The sequence below is a fragment of the Mytilus edulis genome, chromosome 9 (assembly GCF_963676685.1).
Source record: "Mytilus edulis chromosome 9, xbMytEdul2.2, whole genome shotgun sequence".
Taxonomy (NCBI): Eukaryota; Metazoa; Mollusca; class Bivalvia; order Mytilida; family Mytilidae; genus Mytilus; species Mytilus edulis.
The window spans coordinates 35,228,599-35,248,673 of record NC_092352.1 but is presented as its reverse complement, the minus strand read 5'-3'; the positions used below and the strand labels follow the sequence as shown (position 1 = coordinate 35,248,673).

At 32.6% G+C, this 20,075-nt stretch overlaps 2 protein-coding genes across 3 annotated transcripts in view; one reads left to right on the top strand and one right to left on the bottom strand.

Moving 5' to 3' along the window:
* The window catches only part of LOC139488231 (AP-1 complex-associated regulatory protein-like), a 35,753-nt gene that overhangs the window by 12,441 nt on the left and 3,237 nt on the right, over positions 1 to 20,075 (bottom strand). The gene's annotated exons all lie outside the window — the stretch shown is intronic.
* On the top strand, positions 2,487 to 13,395 carry LOC139488227 (uncharacterized). Its single transcript, XM_071273706.1, has 3 exons — positions 2,487 to 2,857; positions 10,921 to 11,067; positions 11,706 to 13,395. Exons 1-3 carry the CDS (start codon positions 2,641 to 2,643, stop codon positions 12,110 to 12,112), a joined length of 771 nt encoding a protein of 256 aa, XP_071129807.1. The 5' UTR covers positions 2,487 to 2,640; the 3' UTR covers positions 12,113 to 13,395.

Here is a 20,075-nt window from a genome sequence, read left to right as displayed (position 1 = left end):
TTTGTGGCTATAAACCTTGTGTTAAAATTTCATAGATTTCTATTCACTTTTACTAAAGTTAGAGTGCGAAAACTAAAAGTATTCGGAAGACGACGACGCAAGACGACGACGACGCCAACGTGATAGCAATATACGACGAAAAATTAAAATCTTTGCGGTCGTATAAAAATGACAGATTGATAAGCCCAATTCTTCAGGTTACCTCCAAACTGAAAGGTCTATTTGGCTACTGAAAAGTTTTTGAAGCTACTCTTTACGATTAAATAAAGCTCATATACATTAAAACAATATAAAGAGGTTATAAATATGAAAATGGTCCAATTTATTAATAGATTTCTTTTTTTTTTTTTTTTGTGAATGTTCTAATACCAGGGAATGATCCTATACCATGCAGATGTATAATTTATCAATACTCCTCTCAACCTCACAAAATAGCTCAATTTGAAGGATCACAGCCAGGGGTATTTAATCATATCTTAATTCTTTTCTTTAATATTTTAATTCCATTTTATTTGGAGATCGGTGTCATTGAATATGATAAAGTTGGCACCATAAAACTTCACATAGTCCTCTAAATATTGTAGTACATTTGAATTTCTAGACATATATATCCCGTGCACGAAATTTGTAAATTATCCGTTTTATATGGATCAATCTAAATTAATATTCTTTGAATTCGAACAAGCTTATAAAATTCAGCAACATATTTATGTTTTTTTTTCTTTTAAACAGTTTTAAAAGCAGGATAATAGAACAATTTTAGGAGTCAGTTTGGTTTAATTTTGTCAAAATACATGTAAACTGTGGAAACTATCGCTTATCTGTTGTTGGCCTGCAATTCAATAATCCAACCCCATATAAATATGTATGCATGCATTCTTCAACTTGACACTGAGCCGGAAATTGCTTGTGCATGATGGTGAATTTTCGGATATTGAAAAGAATGTCGACATTGATAAGTGGAACAATGGAGTCTCCAAAGAACCATTTCGACGACGAATTCGCTCCAGAACATAATTATACAGCTTAAACAAAGATTTTCATATTCTTTAATCTAACATCATCACATGAAATCTAAGACCTAGAAAAAATGTTATAATATGAATGGCATTTGCACGTGCTGGTCTGTATATTTTTATTGATATTGAAGGTGTTTTGGAAGTGTTCTTCGAAATTCATCCTGATGGTTAATTCTGAGTCTTTGTCTAAAAACGCACAAAATGCTGATAAGATTACAAAGAGTCCATGTATTTTCAATTGTTTCTTTGATTTTTTTGTAAATTTTGGTATATGTTTTATTATGTAACAAATCAAATATAAAAAAAAAGCGTGGAATCGTTGGACATAAATTTGACAGCTAATTTCCCTTTAATCAAACAGAAATCTATATATAGCATCAACTTTATGTGTAGATGCTGCTGAAATATCCACAAAAAGGAGTTTTAAAAAAAGATGAAATCATTTATCTTTTTGTCATGCAAGACGAATTTCAAACCGTCTTAATATTCGATTTAATATTAATTTGAAATTAAAGTACTGAACATAGTCAAGCTTTTATCTTCAGATTTGACGGAGCTTAACATTAGATTGCATTTCAGGCATTACAAAGTATATTATAATGTAAACATGTGTTTTGTCTGCACTTTATTCAACTTTTAATTTCCTATTTTAAAATGTTAATTACACGGCACATTATAGAATAGAAATTGTTTTTTTAAATATCTAAGGGAGCTACCATTTGATTTTTATGGGGGGGGGGGGGGGGGCTAGGATGAAATTTGAAAAAAATAGGCAGGACAGGAATTTTGAGTAAAAAAAAAGGCAGGATGAGACACTTGCAAAAAAAAAAAAGGCAGGATGACAATTTTGGTAAAAAAAGTCAGGATAAACTAAAAAAATAAAGGCAGGACCAAATAGAGTGAAAAATAAAAAGGCAGGACAGAGATTACAACTAAAAAAAAAGGCAGGACAAAAAATTTCATCCTAGCCCCCCCCCCCCATAAAAATCAAATGGTAGCTCCCTAAATGCAGATCGGTGCATCGGTATATCTAAGCGCTACGTGTGATGTTACTCAATCATATTCGACAGGATTCGTACACTGAAAACGTTCCATCAAAATAATTTTAAACGTAATGATATAAAAATAAATATCTTAAATAATATTTGATACCAGGTTCTACTTGTATTGTTATTGTGATTCAAATAATAGTTTCTTTCTTATAACATCAGTTTCTTTACGTTTTTCATGTATATATTATGTATGTATTGTCTACGAATCTACAAACATTATATGAGGGCAAATAAAATATTTGTTTTCTTACATGACGCATTATTGTAGAATACAACGAACATACCATACCTTTCAAAAATCAAAATGGATAAAGCAAATGTTTTACATGAAAGGCAATGAATAGACAATATCAACCGCGTATTTAATTAAAATATTTGATCACGTGATAAGAAATCGAATAATGAAAAAAACTTCGCACCTATCACGTCATATCAATAGACCGTACGTTTTTTAAATTCAAATGTTAAATGATGTCAAACGAACCTTTTTACAGAAGTTTATAGCATTCATTTCTAATTAAGATTTGGGAGAATATAAATGTGAACAATATTTTCAGCAAAACGTCACCATGGGTATATGTGGAGACGCTTCAACTTGGGCAAAAGTTGCCGCAATTTTAGATTTAATTGGATTACCATTGTTTATATCTGGATATGCTACTCCAGCATGGATGGTGTCAGAGACAATCAGGCAACTCTTAGATGTTTCTATAGGACTTTGGCAAGTTAATGATTGCTCCTCCGGGTCATGTAAAACTAGCAGTGTTCCAGATTCTTATAAAACTGGTAAGGATATTCCATCTTCAAAAGTTATTTTTTGTGGAACTTATTTAGGAGTAAAATGGATATTTAAGAAATTAGTGTTCCAATATATAATGTTATCTGTAACATAAATATTGTTTCCTAGTAATTGTTCGTATAATTTATTAAAAAAAAAAAAAAAAAAAGAAGTTATAAAAGACCTTAAAGGGCAAACTGAAACTAGCATTTCTGTTCACTATAACATATAGCCACATTTGTCTTTCAAAGTCTCTTTTCATAAGCACCATGTATGAAAATGGACTAGATGAAAGTTTGAACTTTGTTTTATTTTGGTTTTTTTCAAAAGATAAATCGAAAAGTTGATTAAATCTAGCGGAATTTGAATATTAAACGTCTTAATGATATTCTAGACATTTTACTTTAATTTTACACTTATGGATAAAATTAAAACGTTTGACAGTGATTTATGTTGCCAATGAAGTCCGGTATGTTATTGTTTTATTTACAACGAAGACTTTTCGGAACCAACATGGATTAGTTCGTGCTTAATATCTCATCTGAAAGGTAAAACATTGCCTCAATTCTTGAAAATGTTGTTTTCTATTTGGAAAGTTCAATAAACACTTAAAATTTATCTTCAGCATTAAAATAGCATATTTCTGTCATTGTAATATATACTGAGAATATATAAGAATAACTCTACGAAAGACAGCCAATATATAATTGGAAAAAAGACAGACAACACTCGATCTTTCTCTAATTCCAACAATGGAGTTAATTGATCCAAGCATACTCGTATAAGTGCGCGAAATGGACAGATATCTATAAAAGTGTAACGGATAAAGTCTCTGTGCAATGACAAACAATTTATTTTTGACAATCTTTACAACAAGATGAAGTTTGAAGTAAATAGATCCAAGCATACTCGATTTTTTTTGATTCGATATTTCTAACGACTAAATTAAAAAAAAATATATTTGTAACGACAAACAAGAAAATAAAAAAAAATGATTTTACTTTTACCCATCAAAACAATAGTACTATAAAGTTTTAAGATTATTTGCAAGTAAATGAACGATATGTTACCGAGATGCTCTCAAGAGCATGTGTCGCTCACCTGTGGTTACTGATGTTTTGAAAAACATGTAAAATAAGGTTAAAACATAATAAATAGTATTAGATATTAGATATTATTAGATACTATAATGATATCTAAGATAATAACAAAAAACTGCAAAATTTCCATAAAATTATTACAGAACTCAGGGGCAGCAACCCAACAACGGATTGTCGGATTCGTCTGAAAACTTCAAGGTAGATAAATGTAAATCTGATTGAACAGCAATTTTTTAAAGGTTTTAGTCTCAGAGATATAAGCCAAAAACTGCATTTCACCCCTATGTTCTATTTTTAGCCATGTCAGCCATGTTGGTTGGCAGACGGGATCTTCGGACACACATTTTTTAAACTAGATACCCTAGTGATGATTGTGGCCAAGTTTGGTTAAATTTGGTCCAGTAGTTTAAGGGGAGAAGATTTTTGTAAAAGTTATCAGACGACGAAAACGACGGACGACGGACGCCAAGTGAAGAGAAAACCTCACTTGACCTTAGGTCAAGTTTAAGGTCAAGTGAGCTTAAAAAAAAGAACTTAATCAGATGGCGGCCAGTCTCAGATTGAAACAACAAACTGCAAAAATTTCAACATCAAACAAGATAGCCTTCACCAATACAATAAAACGTTTAAAATGTCAAGTAAATCAAGCAGAGAATACTCTAGTTAAATTACCGTCAAACTAACTTTACTGTAACTTGAAAGGACAAAAAGATGCTCCGCAGGGCGCAGCTTTATACGACCGCAGAGGTTGAACCCTGAACGGTTGGGGAAAGTATGGACACAACATTCAAGCTGGATTCAGCTCTAAATTTGGATTGTGATTAAATATACACTCCGCCATAAGTTAAGCACCACCATTTAATTTCGGAATAATTATTTTTTTAATTATTTTTTTTATAAAAGAAATACTATATATTAAACCTGTAAACAATAGGTAACTTTTGGATATAGGTAAAATGTCAATCGATTACATTTTGATTGTTCAAAACCAGTTTTAACAACCTGTCTTGTGTGTTTTTCGCGTTACTGTTTTTGCCTAAACACAAATGATTTTAGCACGTGCATTTCGCACTTGAATTAGCCATTGATATCAAACTTTTAAGATGGCAAGACGAAAACTGAGTATTGCGGAACGCTGGCAAGTTGTAGGTATGGCAAATACAGGTCTAAGTTGCCGTAGAATAGCGGTCCATTTTGGTGTTAACCACACTGTGATTATCAGGCTCGTGCAGAGATACCGACAGACAGGGTCAGTTGAAGACCGCCCTAGAGCAGGCAGACCACGTAAAACTACTCCCAGAGAAGACAGAAATCTTTCCCGGCAAGCAAGATTGAAACCTTTCTCGTCTGCTGATCAGCTTCGTAGCCTTTGGCCTATTTAGGGTAGAGTAAGTGAGCGGACTGTGATACGTAGGTTGCATAGTTTCCGTCTAAGGGCTCGGAGGCCAATAAAGCGCCCGGAATTAACTTTAAGACACGGTAGAGCAAGACAACAGCGGGCTAGGAACCATCGTCGATGGACTTTACGCAGCTGGAGTAGAATTCACTGGTCCGATGAAAGTCGTTTCTTGCTGAAGCCCGTCGACGGCAGAACACGTGTTTGGAGGGAAAGAAACACCGCATATCGGGACAATAACATTCTTGGTACAACAGCTTTCGGTGGCGGCGGTGTAACAGTATGGGGATGTTTTTCCCATGACTGTAAGCTTGATATGCATGTTCTTCATGGTACCCTGAATGGACAAAGGTAACGGGATGACATCCTGAACACCATTGTATCGCCTCATTTTGACAATCACGCGTTAGCTGATAGACCGGTCTTTCAAGATGACAATGCGAGACCTCATCGCGCACGAATTGTCAACGCATGCCGGACGTCGGAATCAATAGACACTTTACCTTGGCCGGCCATGTCACCTGACATGAACCCAATTGAACATGTATGGGACTTTATCGGCCGTAAACTTTACCAGAGACAACCAAAATGTGCAACAATACCAGAATTGATGGTCGCTTTGGTACAGGAATGGCAGAGATTTCCACAGTATAGACTACGACGACTTGTGCAAGGAATGAGGAGACGTGTATTGAATCTCTACCGGAAGCGCGGAAGCTATACACGATATTGACTTTATGAACCTTAATTGACAGTAAATGTATACTTGATTGTTTTCCCAAAAGTTCAAAACTGTATCATTATTTGAAATTAATGAAAATGATCAACAAATTAAAACATTTTATAGGGATTTTAACTTGTTTTTAACGTAAAATTGAAAGTTCCCTTCACACAGCAGGAAGCATAAAAAAACCCTAACTTTTATTTTTTTATACTGCACAATATTTACATTTTATTTAACCAATGTCAACACGATTAACTCTTATTCAAAAATATTGAATTTTTGGATTTGAAAATTTCTTATTGATAAAAATATGGGTGGTGCTTAACTTATGGCGGAGTGTATAGTTGACACAGCATACGCTTCTGACACAGAATGAATGCGGTCTAATGAACTTAAAATTTTTGTTTTGCCTTTGAGCAATTCACTATGCTGTTGAATATTAATCCTAATATAAATCTGAAATAAGAAAAATTGCTTATTTGGGCCCCTTTTTTGCCCCTAATTCCTAAACTGTTGGGACCTCAACTCCCAAAATCAATCCCAACTTTCCTTTTGTGGTCATAAACCTTGTGTTTAAATTTCATTGATTTCTATTTTCTTATACTATAAAGTTATTGTGCGAAAACCAAGAATAATGCTTATTTGGGCCCTTGTTTGGCCCCTAATTCCTAAACTGTTGGAACCAAAACTCCAAAATTCAATCCCAACCTTCCTTTTGTGGTCATAAACCTTGTGTCAAAATTTCATAGATTTCTATTCACTCAAACTAAAGTTATAGTGCAAAAACCAAGAAAATGCTTATTTTGGCCCTTTTTGGCCCCTAATTCCTAAATTGTTGGGACCAAAACTCCCAAAATCAATCCCAACCTTCCTTTTGTGGTCATAAACCTTGTGTTAAAATTTCATAGATTTCTATTCTCTTTTACTAAAGTTAGAGTGCGAAAACTAAAAGTATTCGGACGACGACGACGAAGACGACGACGACGAAGACGACGACGACGCAGACGACGACGCCAACGTGATACAAATATACGACCAAAAAAATTTCAATTTTTGCGGTCGTATAAAAAGAAAATTTCAAAAAATCGAAAAGCAGCTTCTTCCCTCGATTCAAATATCACAAACAAGCGCAATGAAAAGCGAGCTACGCATTATCTATTTATTGTACGACGTGCAGACAGACGGACAGATAAAATAACCGACGGAACATGGTATTCAATGGATATGACTGAATTGTTTTTCATTTGTCATTTTGAAGCCTTTTATAGCTGACATTTGGTATCTGCTTTGTTCATTGTTGGAGGCCGTACGGTGACCTATAGTTGTTTATTTCTGTTTCATTTGGTCTCTTTTGGAGATTTGTCTCGTTGGCAATCATACCACATCTTCTTTTTCATATTGGTAATTTTTGGTTTAAATATATTTTACTTATATATCGCACATTTGACGATAAAATCTTATGTTTGGTTCTAGCTGAAATAAAGAACATTCGCAAAATAATTACCTTAATGATACGGTTTTTTTCACGTTTCTTCTTTTCTTACGATAAAACGTAAAACGTAAGAAGCATTTACCATTTTCGGTCTCCAAGTTACAGATTCTTATTCACTTTGAGGTATTTAAATTTCTTTTACATTTCATCGATAGATAACATGTTGCTTAACATCCAATAGCATTTATACCAAGTATTTACTGAATCAGATGCGAATCCAGGATTTTAAAAGGTTGAGCAAACTAGGCAAATTTAGTTTAGTTCTCCATGATGAGAGCCCTCCCCCTTAATCCGCCTCTTTGGACGACTAAGTATTTTAAATATATCTGTAAATAAAGATCTGCACCATCTGCGCATGATACGCCTGTCGCTTTTTCAAAGAATAAAACTTCTCAATGGCATATCAGAAATTAAAAAAAAAATAACTAAAGGGAGGTCATTTTAATATATAAACCAGTCATCACTGCTGACAGCATTTGTTAATTTTTGTCCAAATACTCGAAAATTCGATTTTTTAAAGTAAATAACACCCCATTACTAGAAAACGCAAAATCGAAAATTTATAAAAATCGAAAAGGAGCTCACGTCAATAGATATAAACAATTCACCATAGTTTAATGCAAATTGGTAAACGCGTTTTTGAGTTATTGTGCGACGTTTTGACGACGGACGGACAACGGTATACCATAATACGTCACGTAAACGGGCGTATCAAATTGATTGGGATAACATAAAACAACAGATGTAAAATAGATGTACCAATATATACAAGGTGCTTTAATTGATATTGTTCATCGTAAAAGCTGAAACATGATCTCGAGCAAAAAGGTCTTACTTTAGCTGATGCACTCACATAGGAGAAATTTGTAATTATGTATCATATATTATATAAATAACACATAGCTGAGAGGGTGATAGAGCAGATTGTTACCTCGAGAAAACATTGGCAACTGAGGCGAAGCCAAGGTTGACAATGTGTTTTCGAGGGGTAACAATCTGCTCTATCACCCTCTCAGATTTGTGTTATTTAATTTATTATACTGAATGTTCTGTTGTTACTGTCGATTAAATTTAAAATTCAAAGTAATAAACTACGAGATCTTGTACATAACCTTGTCAAACGTCTCCGTGAAGGGTAATAGAGTATTTGTCATAGGATAGAGTCGTATTTAATAAAGCGCACACTTGATCAAGCGTCTCCATGAAGGGTAATAAGAGTAAATTGACACTCCGTATTAGCCAATCAAAATCTGGCATTTTGACATGAAGTATAATAAATAAAGATGTTTGAAAATGATCTCTTGAGTCTCAACCACTTACATGCATAATAGTATGCAGAGATTCAAAACGAATGACTTTTTCTTTTCATTTAACCAAATGACTTTCTATTTAAATTTGAATTCCAATATTAAATGCAATTTGTACACATATAAAATAGAATTCTTATTCGTAAAATTATTTTGAAAGCTCTTTGAAAACCATCCCAGTATGAACTTTTATTTCCTCAGAATTTTAATGGAGTTGTCTTAAGTTTTCTTTTTCTTTTCTTTTTCAAATGTGGGTTAAAGTATAAATAGGATTTTAAAAGAGATGGTTTTACGTCACAGACCTGCCAACTTTTGAAAATCTCCATGGGGGATTTAGCGCGCGACAAGATTTTTAAGGGTTACAATTTTAGCGACTTTATTGTGAGCATTGTTTTTTACTCCTAAAACAGTCTAAGTTCTCTTCTTTTTTCTTTTGGTATACTAATGATGAACTTGTAGGCCTTGGTTACTTTTATTTGCATGATTCTTGTACTATTAAATTATAAAATTGACAATAAATAACTGAGGAATAGAGAAAATGGCATTAAAAATAAAGGATTCTAAGTAGGGACCCCCCCCCCCCCCTTTTCCCCCCTCCAAAGACCTTCTCATCTATGAACCTTGACTCAAAACACCTAAACCTACATGTCCTAAAGTAAGAAGGATGAAGACAGATTTTGATTTAGTCTTTATCAGTATCAATGAGAAAATGGATTAAATTTGAGTTATCTTTCTTTGTATTCAGAGGTGCTCATACCTGCGGAGGCTTATACAGTAACACAGTAGAAGTATATACAAAATGGCGTCGATTTTAGATCAACAACACGATGTCTGGTTTCAAAAATTAAACAAATTTCAAGATAAACGTTGTTTTCTTGAGAGTTCTTTACAGTTCTCATCTTTCAATTAATTATGATTTTGCTGTGGAACTACGGCAAATGTTGCAAATTGTGCTTGTATGATAAATTAATTAAAATTGAAAGGCTGTTTGACCAAATTTATACAAATTAATTTTGAGGATTGTTACGACCCACTAGGTAATCTGATTACATACAACCACTAATTATGACACCTGTTGTGACTGTTGATTAGCGTAGGGTCATTAACTTGTCATAATATGTCCCCAGGTAAAATGATTGATTTTTTAAAATTGATCTGAAAAACTTCAAAATCGGTACACAATAATTTTTTAGGGTATATTTGTTGAAAATCGGGATTTTGACTAATTTTACAATACCGATATCGGGATTCGGGTTGAGGGGTAAAAATCGGGATGATACCGCGAAAATCGGGATAGTTGGCAGGTCTGCGTCATATTTTTATTTAATTTCGTTACACCAAACTTTTTTTTTTCTGAATCTTAAATCAACACCGGAAAGGGAATTTCGTCTGGAATTTTTCACTAGCATTGAGTCAATTTTTAAAATTGAGTGGAACCTAGCGGCATAAAATAAGAGTCTGAAAATGCATTATTTAACTTTTATACCGATATCCATAATATTGAAGACTTAATCCATTCATTTTTTACTCACTGCTATTGGTCTTTTTAATTGAAATATTTGAATGATATTTGAAGTGTAAGCTAAAAAAAAATTGAAAAATAAGGGTGACCAGACGTATTCAATTCCCGCCACAAGGTATTCATATTCTGTGTGTAGAATTTGAGTATTACAAGAAACAAATGTTCCCTTTTACTTTTTCTCTTATTTTTTTCAAATTTGAAGATATGATTTGATGACATCAGCGTAATATGGATCACGGATTTAGGGTGCTTATGTTATTGTATAAGTTAGTTACTTACAATCGACACACCTCGACAGATTCCACCGCCTATCGCGTCAAATTAGACTGAAAATGGCTAGATATGCCGAGGCGTGCCGAATGAGAAATTTCAGATATAAATTTCGGAAAACAAAGTCTTGAAAGGCTCTTGAATTGAACTGATGTCTAACAATGAGAAAGTATTACATGATCCTCTTAAATTAGACAAATTACAAACACAATTTCGTATAGATTAGAACAAATAATTATGAGAAAAATTTTTCTTTACAGGTTCGTTTCTTGGAACTCAGGCTCTAGAGTCACTTGCAATGGTAGGATACGTTTTAGCAACTATTTTCATAGTTATCTATGTTGCTACAGAAAAAGCTAGAACAAGATGTTTCGCCATTACCATAATGACATTCAGTTTAGCATCAAGTAAGTGTACACAACATGCTCCATTCAGATTTGACATCGAATGAAAAATACGATATACAATTATAATAAATCATTAACTTTAACCAAATATAATTGCCTCTTTTATTAAATTTTGAAGTATTTCTAAATGTATTTTGATTTAAATCCTAATTTAGTGTCCATTTATTAAATGTGGATTAAGAAATAAAGATGTTCACGGGATTCATGTACATCGATACGTAATATGACATGTTATATTAGATCCCGAAGATACACAAGACCAAGGAGATTGCCATGCAACCTCTTTCGGTGAGACGATGACGCTGAAATTCAAATTTTAGTTTGTTTTTAAAGGACAAAAAATTGCAACCAAAAAATTGAAACTGGCGAAAAAATATTGTTTTGAGATGGTGTGGCTAAAATGCAAATTGACAAGGGGAAGATTTTTTTTACCCTTAATCTATTTTTAAAAAATGCACTTTACCAGTAGCATATTACCAGGGAAAACTTTAATATTCCTATCGATGTTCGTATAGAAATAATACCGTAATTATCTATACGCATATTTTTTTTAAATTAAGGAAATCCAAAAAAATATTTTTAATCTTATATACAACATAGATAAATGTTCTGATTTTCTGTATTCGTTTCTGTTTCAGCCTTTTTCTGTGTGATCGGAATGATTATCTGGCTGGCAGAGATTCCAGAATCGTATTTTGGATCCTGGTCACTTGGGTTGACAATTGTCGCTGCTGCTTTATATGTGGTTGCTAGTTGTCTTCTGATAAGAGACCTTCGTGCGCAGAAAAAGGCCAATATTCTGAAAGTTCAACCACAAGAAAAAGTACCACCAATTCCTTTACAACCTACGTACTTTATTCGAGATCACAGTCCAAGATATGAGAGAAAGGCGCTTCCTCCACCATCAGAAACATATTCACCGAGAACGCCTCGGTCAGTGCGGGTCGATGTGGTATCCCCAGCCTTCACAGATAACTCTAACAGATCACAACGCCGCTATGGAACACCAAAATATTCACAAAGATATGATTATAAAGCGCGATAAAGTGAAGTTACTGCATGTGGATAAAGTTATAGAAGTTATTATTCATTAGCTATAGGGGATCCTGGTCCGTGTCAATTGCAGTAAACAAGGATTTCAACTCGAGCAAATTGTGACGTTTGTTAATGTAGGATGACGCTGTTCATTAAATAGAAGTTATCACAAAGCATGTCATTTGTTCACTATGGATACATAAATTCTAATTCATACTTTTCTAAATTCCATATAGAGTGTTCAAACACAAGTTATTGTCTTAGATTAAAGAATGAATTGTTAGAACTTAGAAGTGACAAATTTTGATAGAAATAAGCGAGATCACAACATGAACCGTCAGTGCCTTGTTATACATTGTGAATGTCATCATACGAAAACCTTGTCTCAAAAAGGAATCAGTTCAACATCCTCAATTAACGTTTCTTTACAATGCCTAAATAATAGGCATATAGTCGAAAAATTATTTCTATGGCTGTATTTGAATTACATATTGTATTAATATTTTGAAAGACGTTTTAATTTATACAAACGAACTATTATAACCGACAGTATATCGTTGATGTATGCTTTTGAACTGAAGCGACTTCATCGCACAAATGGAATAATCAAACATGTGGGGGAAAATCGTTATCGACAGGCTTAAGAAAATATGTACACAATGAAATATGGAAATGAAGGATAGATGTTTACTATAACCTAAATCCGATAAAATGTCAATTAAATACAAAAAAATGTTTTTAACAATAATATCATTAAAAAAGTAATTTTCGTTAAATTTTCTGTATGTAATGAGGCTATTTTGTAGATTTAGTTTTTCTAAATTAAATTAAAGGAATTAAAGTCTTAAAAATGATTAAATTCAAATTCAAAAATTCTGATTTCTGACAGATTTATTATAAACGCGTCTTGTGCAAACTTATTTACTAAAGGATGTTATTTGAATTGTAAAACTTTTTGGTTTTTGAAATTATAGGGCCAATAGAGGTCTCATTGTACCTCTTGTTACATCGATGACCATTTTACAATTTATTTATTTTTTAAACAAACGCAGTGAAATTAACGCATTTAAAAATTATCATCTAATTAAATATTGCGGGAAATGAAACTTTTGACCAACATTCTGTGATTTGGTGTTCACTTTTTTAATTATTAGTTTTTGCAGTCAGAAAATAGTAGAAAACATTTTGTTTAGACTCACAGGCACTTCGCTCTGAATGTTTTTTTACCAATATTATTCAATATTATAAAAGTATATTGGTAAAAACATTTTCAAAGACAAGTGACTATGCTTAGTGCTCATTTTTTTTTTTACATAAATAAGGCCGTTAGTTTTCTCGTTTGATTTTTTTTACATTGTCTTATATCGGGGCCTTTTATAGCTGACTATGCGGTATGGACTTTACTCATTGTTGAAGGCCCTATGGTGAACTATAGGTGTTAATGTCTGTGTCATTTTGGTCTTTTGTGGATAGTTGTCTCATTGGCAATCATACCACATCTTCTTTTTTATATTTAGACTATAAACTTGTTCTTTCTTATGGTGTGATCGTGTACCCAGAAGTATACATGTTGTTTTCTGTTATCATCACTATACTATTACTGGGACCAGTATATCTAACATCAACATATGTGTTCCTGGTCGGCTGTCGACTACTTTATAGTTTACAAATATTTAATTCTTTGATACTTATTTCTATTTGAAATTTTTGGAGCGATGCAATGTACTGTAAAATGTACTATAATATTACTTTCTTTTTAATTGAAAACCGTTTGCCTTTAAGTACGTTTGCTTAAATACAATCACACCAATTTCCATATGCTCTGACCAAATTTAATAACCAGTTACTTTGATTGAAAAGATTGAAACTTGATGACCTGTTCTAAAATTCCATTGTTTTGATGTCGTTGTTCTCAAAAAGTTGTTTGTGGGAAGGTCAACACAATGTACTGGGTTCTGTTGACACCGTAAACAAAACGACAATGAGCAACACTGCTGAGAAATAGAACCGTATCATTACATATTGTAAGAATGTAAATCATTTTCATTTTCTTTTTATCTTTTGACAATATTTACCACATGGATAGTGTCATGGCTTTGTATAAACCAACAATGAAATTTTGAAAGAAGACAAAGTTTGTTGAGAAAAAAAAAAGAGAAATGTACGTAAATAATGGCATAAAAGAAGATATGTTGTTCAATTTAAACTTATGTTATCATAAAATATCAGGTAGATTTATTAAATAATTTATTGACGTAAATGTACTTTTGTTATTCATATTTTCATTATTTGTTGTTGTTGAATAATCTTTTCTTGTTATACATTGATGTTTGTCATTTGATTTCATTAAACATATAAACATCAATATATTGTCTTTTCTAGGCCTAAACATGCAAACAGTTTGTGGTCCAATGACTTTCATTGTTCCTGTTAAAGTCATAGTGAACTATATATTGGTCATGAAATCGTCAGCTATATTTCAAACGGAAAATCAAAGCATTGGACTTCACTTTTCCCCAAAATTAACTAAAAATGAAATTGTGAAACTCTCAAAATTGTGCAATCTCTGTTGTTGTAATTTATAATGAGTTCTTGGATACTCATATAGCATGCAATGGACATATTTTAACTGCAAACATGACAACAATTGGTGATAATAATTGTTTATCTGTAACTCCTACAAAATTGGTACATGTATATTAAACCTGGAATTTTAGAAATATGGAGCAGTTTATATGAATTTCGTTTTTTTTTGTATTGAACAGATTATTTAGAGTAAATATTTAGTTTTCACTGAGACATGATACATGTATTATATGTCTCTGGTTTTCATCAGTCCTTCATGATATGGAATCATAGATTTATTGCTCTATTTGGCACATGTCACAATAACAAAGAAGAACTTTCCTAATACCCTACATGTATATACCTGCATTAAACCTTATATAAGTATCAATACAACAGAAAATATTAGTTTGAAAAAAAAACTATACAGACCTCAAAAGATATTCTTTTGTAAACATATCTTGAATGTCTTGCCAAGAAAACTGTTTGTTAATAAGTTCAAACTGAAACTTGTGTAATTTTCTAAGTAATTTTGACAGAAATGTGAATTGTAATACATGTTTTCTTGGCTCATCCACTCAAGGAAATACTGATAAATGCCAAATTGCGTCACTAAAAAATCTTTCAAATAATATTCAGATCAATGTGTCAAAAATGTCAAAAGCAAGGAGATGATGTGTTGTTAGTACTCTTACAATTGAAAAAAAAACAGCTTTGGGCCTCTTAAACCCTGGACCAACAGATAAAAGTGTTGAAGTCTCAGTATATAACTCGCTTTGTATATTGCATTATACTTGTGCATTTCTACTAACAAAATGCAATAGGAAACTCAATGATTTCATGAGAAGAACAACTGTAATTAACTTTTTAGACATAGTGTTTTTTTTCCAAAACATGAGGTAGCTGTGCATTGGGTTTGAAACAGGTCTCAAGGTGTAGCTAATCTAAATACTGTTTGTGATAGGTGAAAGAAATTGGGTAGTAACCATACCTGTGTCTGCTAATAAAAATCAAAATAAGCACTTTATAATAACTGGTGAAATCATAAAAAAGGCATATGTTTTTCATACAAGTTACTCATACAATAAGTAACAATTCAAACATGAATCATGCAGCATTTGTTATGTTACTGTCAGATTATATTGCAAGGAAATAATGATCAAAATCGACTTATCTGAAACAAATTATTTATCTTAGTATTAAGTTATCCAGTCTTTCACATAATATATGAGAATTTTTTTTATCTTTTAAACATGCTAGATAAACAGGGATAAATGTCTCTTGTTTGTGTTATTCTGTTTTTTACACCATGTAGGTAGGCAAACAACAAAACATATATTATGATGATACATAAAATGGATAACAGAACATATATCATGATGATATATAAAATGGATAACAGAACATATATCATGATGATACATAAAATGGATAACAGAACATATATCATGATGATACATAAAATGGATAACAGAACATATATCATGATGATACATAAAATGGATAACAGAACATATATCATGATGATACATAAAATGGATAACAGAACATATATCATGATGATATATAAAATGGATAACAGAACATATATCATGATGATATATAAAATGGATAACAGAACATATATCATGATGATACATAAAATGGATAACAGAACATATATCATGATGATACATAAAATGGATAACAGAACATATATCATGATGATATATAAAATGGATAACAGAAAGCACCATAATTATTGGAGCAGTGTTCTCCTAAGGATTTTTGAATAGCACCAATGTAATGCCAGTCAACAGCTTTGTGAAATGATTCCCATATTTATTTTGTTTTCTTGTTAGTTTTTGTGTCATTTCTTTACATGTATGTCTTTTGTTTTGTTAACTGTGGTATTGTGTTATGTAGACTTTGGGTCCGAAAATTATTGGTAAAAAAGAAGTAAATCAATAAACAGTTTGTACACTTTAATATCTTTTAAGAATAAATCAAACTTATCCCCGGCTTAGTATATATCTAGGATTTTGATTGGTTAACGCACGTCGTTACAAAACCCATAGCCCCTGGGTGTTGCTAACCCATATCCCCGGACGTTGCTAACCATTATCCCGGGGAACGTCACGCAAGTTTTCCTTAGTTCTATGATTCCTCCTTGTGAAATATTGAATTCTGTAGATTGTTCATGATGTTTGTAATTAAATATTTCATTCATTAACGATGTTGTCCTACTATGCCGATCATTTACACTCATTTCATTTAATGCATCACTTGACTGCCACATTTTCAAGGAATGGGACTACTGACCTAGCTATGAAAATGACCCACGTTGACGTCCCACCATCTATGACGTAACTCTCACAACATTGAGCGCCAAATTTGACTCAATTCATTTTCTCTGTCTCCATATTAAAAACGTCTTATATTTGACTACCTGTAGGGTTCTACCAAAGGTAGTACCATACACCCCGTAGAAACTAAGTAAAATTTCCAAATTTCAATAAAACTTTTTTAGATAATGAAAAAAACGTTGTTTTCACGTTACACTTTGTACCCGAATTTCCATAAAACTTGCCTAATTCGGACTAAGACCGGGGATAAATTCGTTATCTACGTTCATATCCGTAGATATGGATATTTTAACACCCTTCAGTACCCTGTACACCCTTCGGCTACGCCTCATGGTGTACTTGGGTACTTCAGGGTGTTAAAATATCCATATCTACGGATATGAACGTAGATAACTTATAATGACTATACACCAGACATAATGTTATAAAAACCAGCACTGAAAAAGTAAGGTAGTAGGTCACACAAACCATCAACAACCTAGGCCCACAAAATGATGAAACAACAATTAACAACACAAGGTCTGGATACTTTTAGTCTTACCTCATACAGACACAAAAACGTTAATGAAACAGTATCTTTTATATATGTACCATATTCAGTGGAAATTTTAATTGTTTGAAGGATTTTTCATACCCTTTTTAATAATTGTTTCAGCTACCACGTTTGTCTATCTTATTAGTATGGCTATGAGGCAAAAAAAAAAATAATATGTGTATTTCCTATTACCTGGTACACCTTTGTAAACCCGGTGCTCCACAGGGCGCAGCTTTATACGACCACAGAAGTCGAACCCTGAACAGTTGGGGCAAGTATGGACACTACATTCAAGCTTGATATAGCTCTGAATATGGATTGTGAATTAATAGTTGACACAATATAGGTTTCTGACAAAGAATGAATGTGGTCTAAGAACTTAAACTTAAAAACTTTTAAATTGGACATTTACCTACATGTATTATGGTCCAATATCTCAAATTAAAAAAACATGGTTAGATTCAGCATATCAAAGAACCCCAAGAATTCAATTTTTGAAGAAATCTAATAAAGTTTAATTTTGAACCCTTTAGACCTCAATGCTGACCAATTTGATAACTGGGCCCAAATATCAATACATATGGTTAGACTCATCATATCAAAGAACCCCATATATTCAATTTTAGTTGAAATCAAACAAACTTTAATTTTTTACCTCGATTTGGGCTCACTTGAAGACTGTGCTTATAATAAAAAATCTAAGTACATGTTAAGATTCAGTATATCAAAGAACCCTAAGAATTAAATTTTTGTTAAAATCAAACTAAATTTATATTTGGACCCTTTGAACCTTAAGGTAGACCAATTTGAAAACTGGACCAAATATGAAGATTCTAAATACACGGTTAGATTCAGCATATCAAGGAACCCCAATAATTTAATTAATGATGAAATCATACAAAGTTTAATTTTGGACCCTTTTGGTCCTTAATTCCTAAACTGTTAGGACCAAAACTCCCAAAATCCATCCCAACCTTAGTTTTGTGGTTATTAACCTTTTGTTTAATTGTCATAGGTTTCTATTCACTTATAATAAAGTTATTGTGGGAAAACCAAGAAAAATGCGTATTTTGGCCCTTTTTAGCCCCTAATTCCTAAACTGTTTGAAATAAAAAAAAATAAAAAGAACAATCCAAACCTCCCTTTTGTGGTCATAAACCTTGTGTTAAAATTTCATAGATTTCTATTAACTTATACTAAACAAGAGGCTCTCAAGAGCCTGAATCGCTCACCTGGTAAACAATGTCTTCGGCCATGTTTTTTGACGAAATAGAAAATAAAACACAAACTTTATTTTATACACCCTACTGATCATTCAAATGAAGTTTGGTTGAATTTGGTTGAGTAGTTTTAGAGGAGAAGATTTTTGAAAGTTAGCAAATATGATGAACAAATTGTGAAAAATTGTCATTAAAGGACAATAACCCCTTAAGGGGTCAATTGACAATTTTGGTCATATTAACTTATTTGTAGATCGTACTTTGCTGATCATTTTTGCTGTTTACAGTTTATCTTTATCTATAATAATATTCAAGATAATGACCAAAAACTGCAAAACTTCCTTAAAATTACCAATTAAGTGGCAGCAACCCAACAATGGGTTGTTTGATTCATCTGAAAAATTCAGGGCTGATAGATCTTGACCTAATGAACATTTTTACCCCATGTCAGATTTGCTTTAAATGCTTTAGTTTTGAGATATAAGCCAAAAACTGCATTTGACCCCTATGTTCTATTTTAAGTAACGGCGGCCATGTTTTTTGACGGATCAGAAATCGAAGCACAAACTTTGTGCAGGATAATCTAAGGAACAATCATGCTAAGTTTCATCCATATCCATTCAGTAGTTTCAGAGGAGAAGATGTTTGAAAAATTGTTAACGACGACAGACGACGACGACGGACGCCAAGTGATGAGAAAAGCTCACATTTCCTTTTAGGAAAGGTGAGCTAAAAACTGCAAAATTTCCTTAAAATTACCAATTCAGGGGCAGCAACCTAGCAACGTGTCGTCCGATCCATCTGAATATTTCAGGGCAGATAGATTTTGACCTGATAAACAATTCAACCACAGTCAGATTTGATCTTAATGCTTTGGTTTTTGACATTTTACCCCTATGTTCTACTTTTAGCCGTGGCAGCCATCTTGTTTAGATGGCCGGGTCACCGGACACATTTTTTAAACTAGATACCCAAAAGATGATTGTGGCCAAGTTTGGATTAATTTGGCCCAGTAGTTTCAGAGGAGAAGATTTTTGTAAAAGATTACTAAGATTTACGAAAAATGGTTAAAAATTGACTATAAAGGGCAATAACTCCTAAAGGGGTCAACTGACCATTTCGGTCATGTTGACTTATTTGTAAATCTAACTTTGCTGAACATTATTGCTGTTTACAGTTTATCTCTATCTATAATAATATTCAAGATAATAACCAAAACAGCAAAATTTCCTTAAAATTACCAATTCAGGGGCAGCAACCCAACAATGGGTTGTCCAATTCATCTGAAAATTTCAGGGCAGATAGATC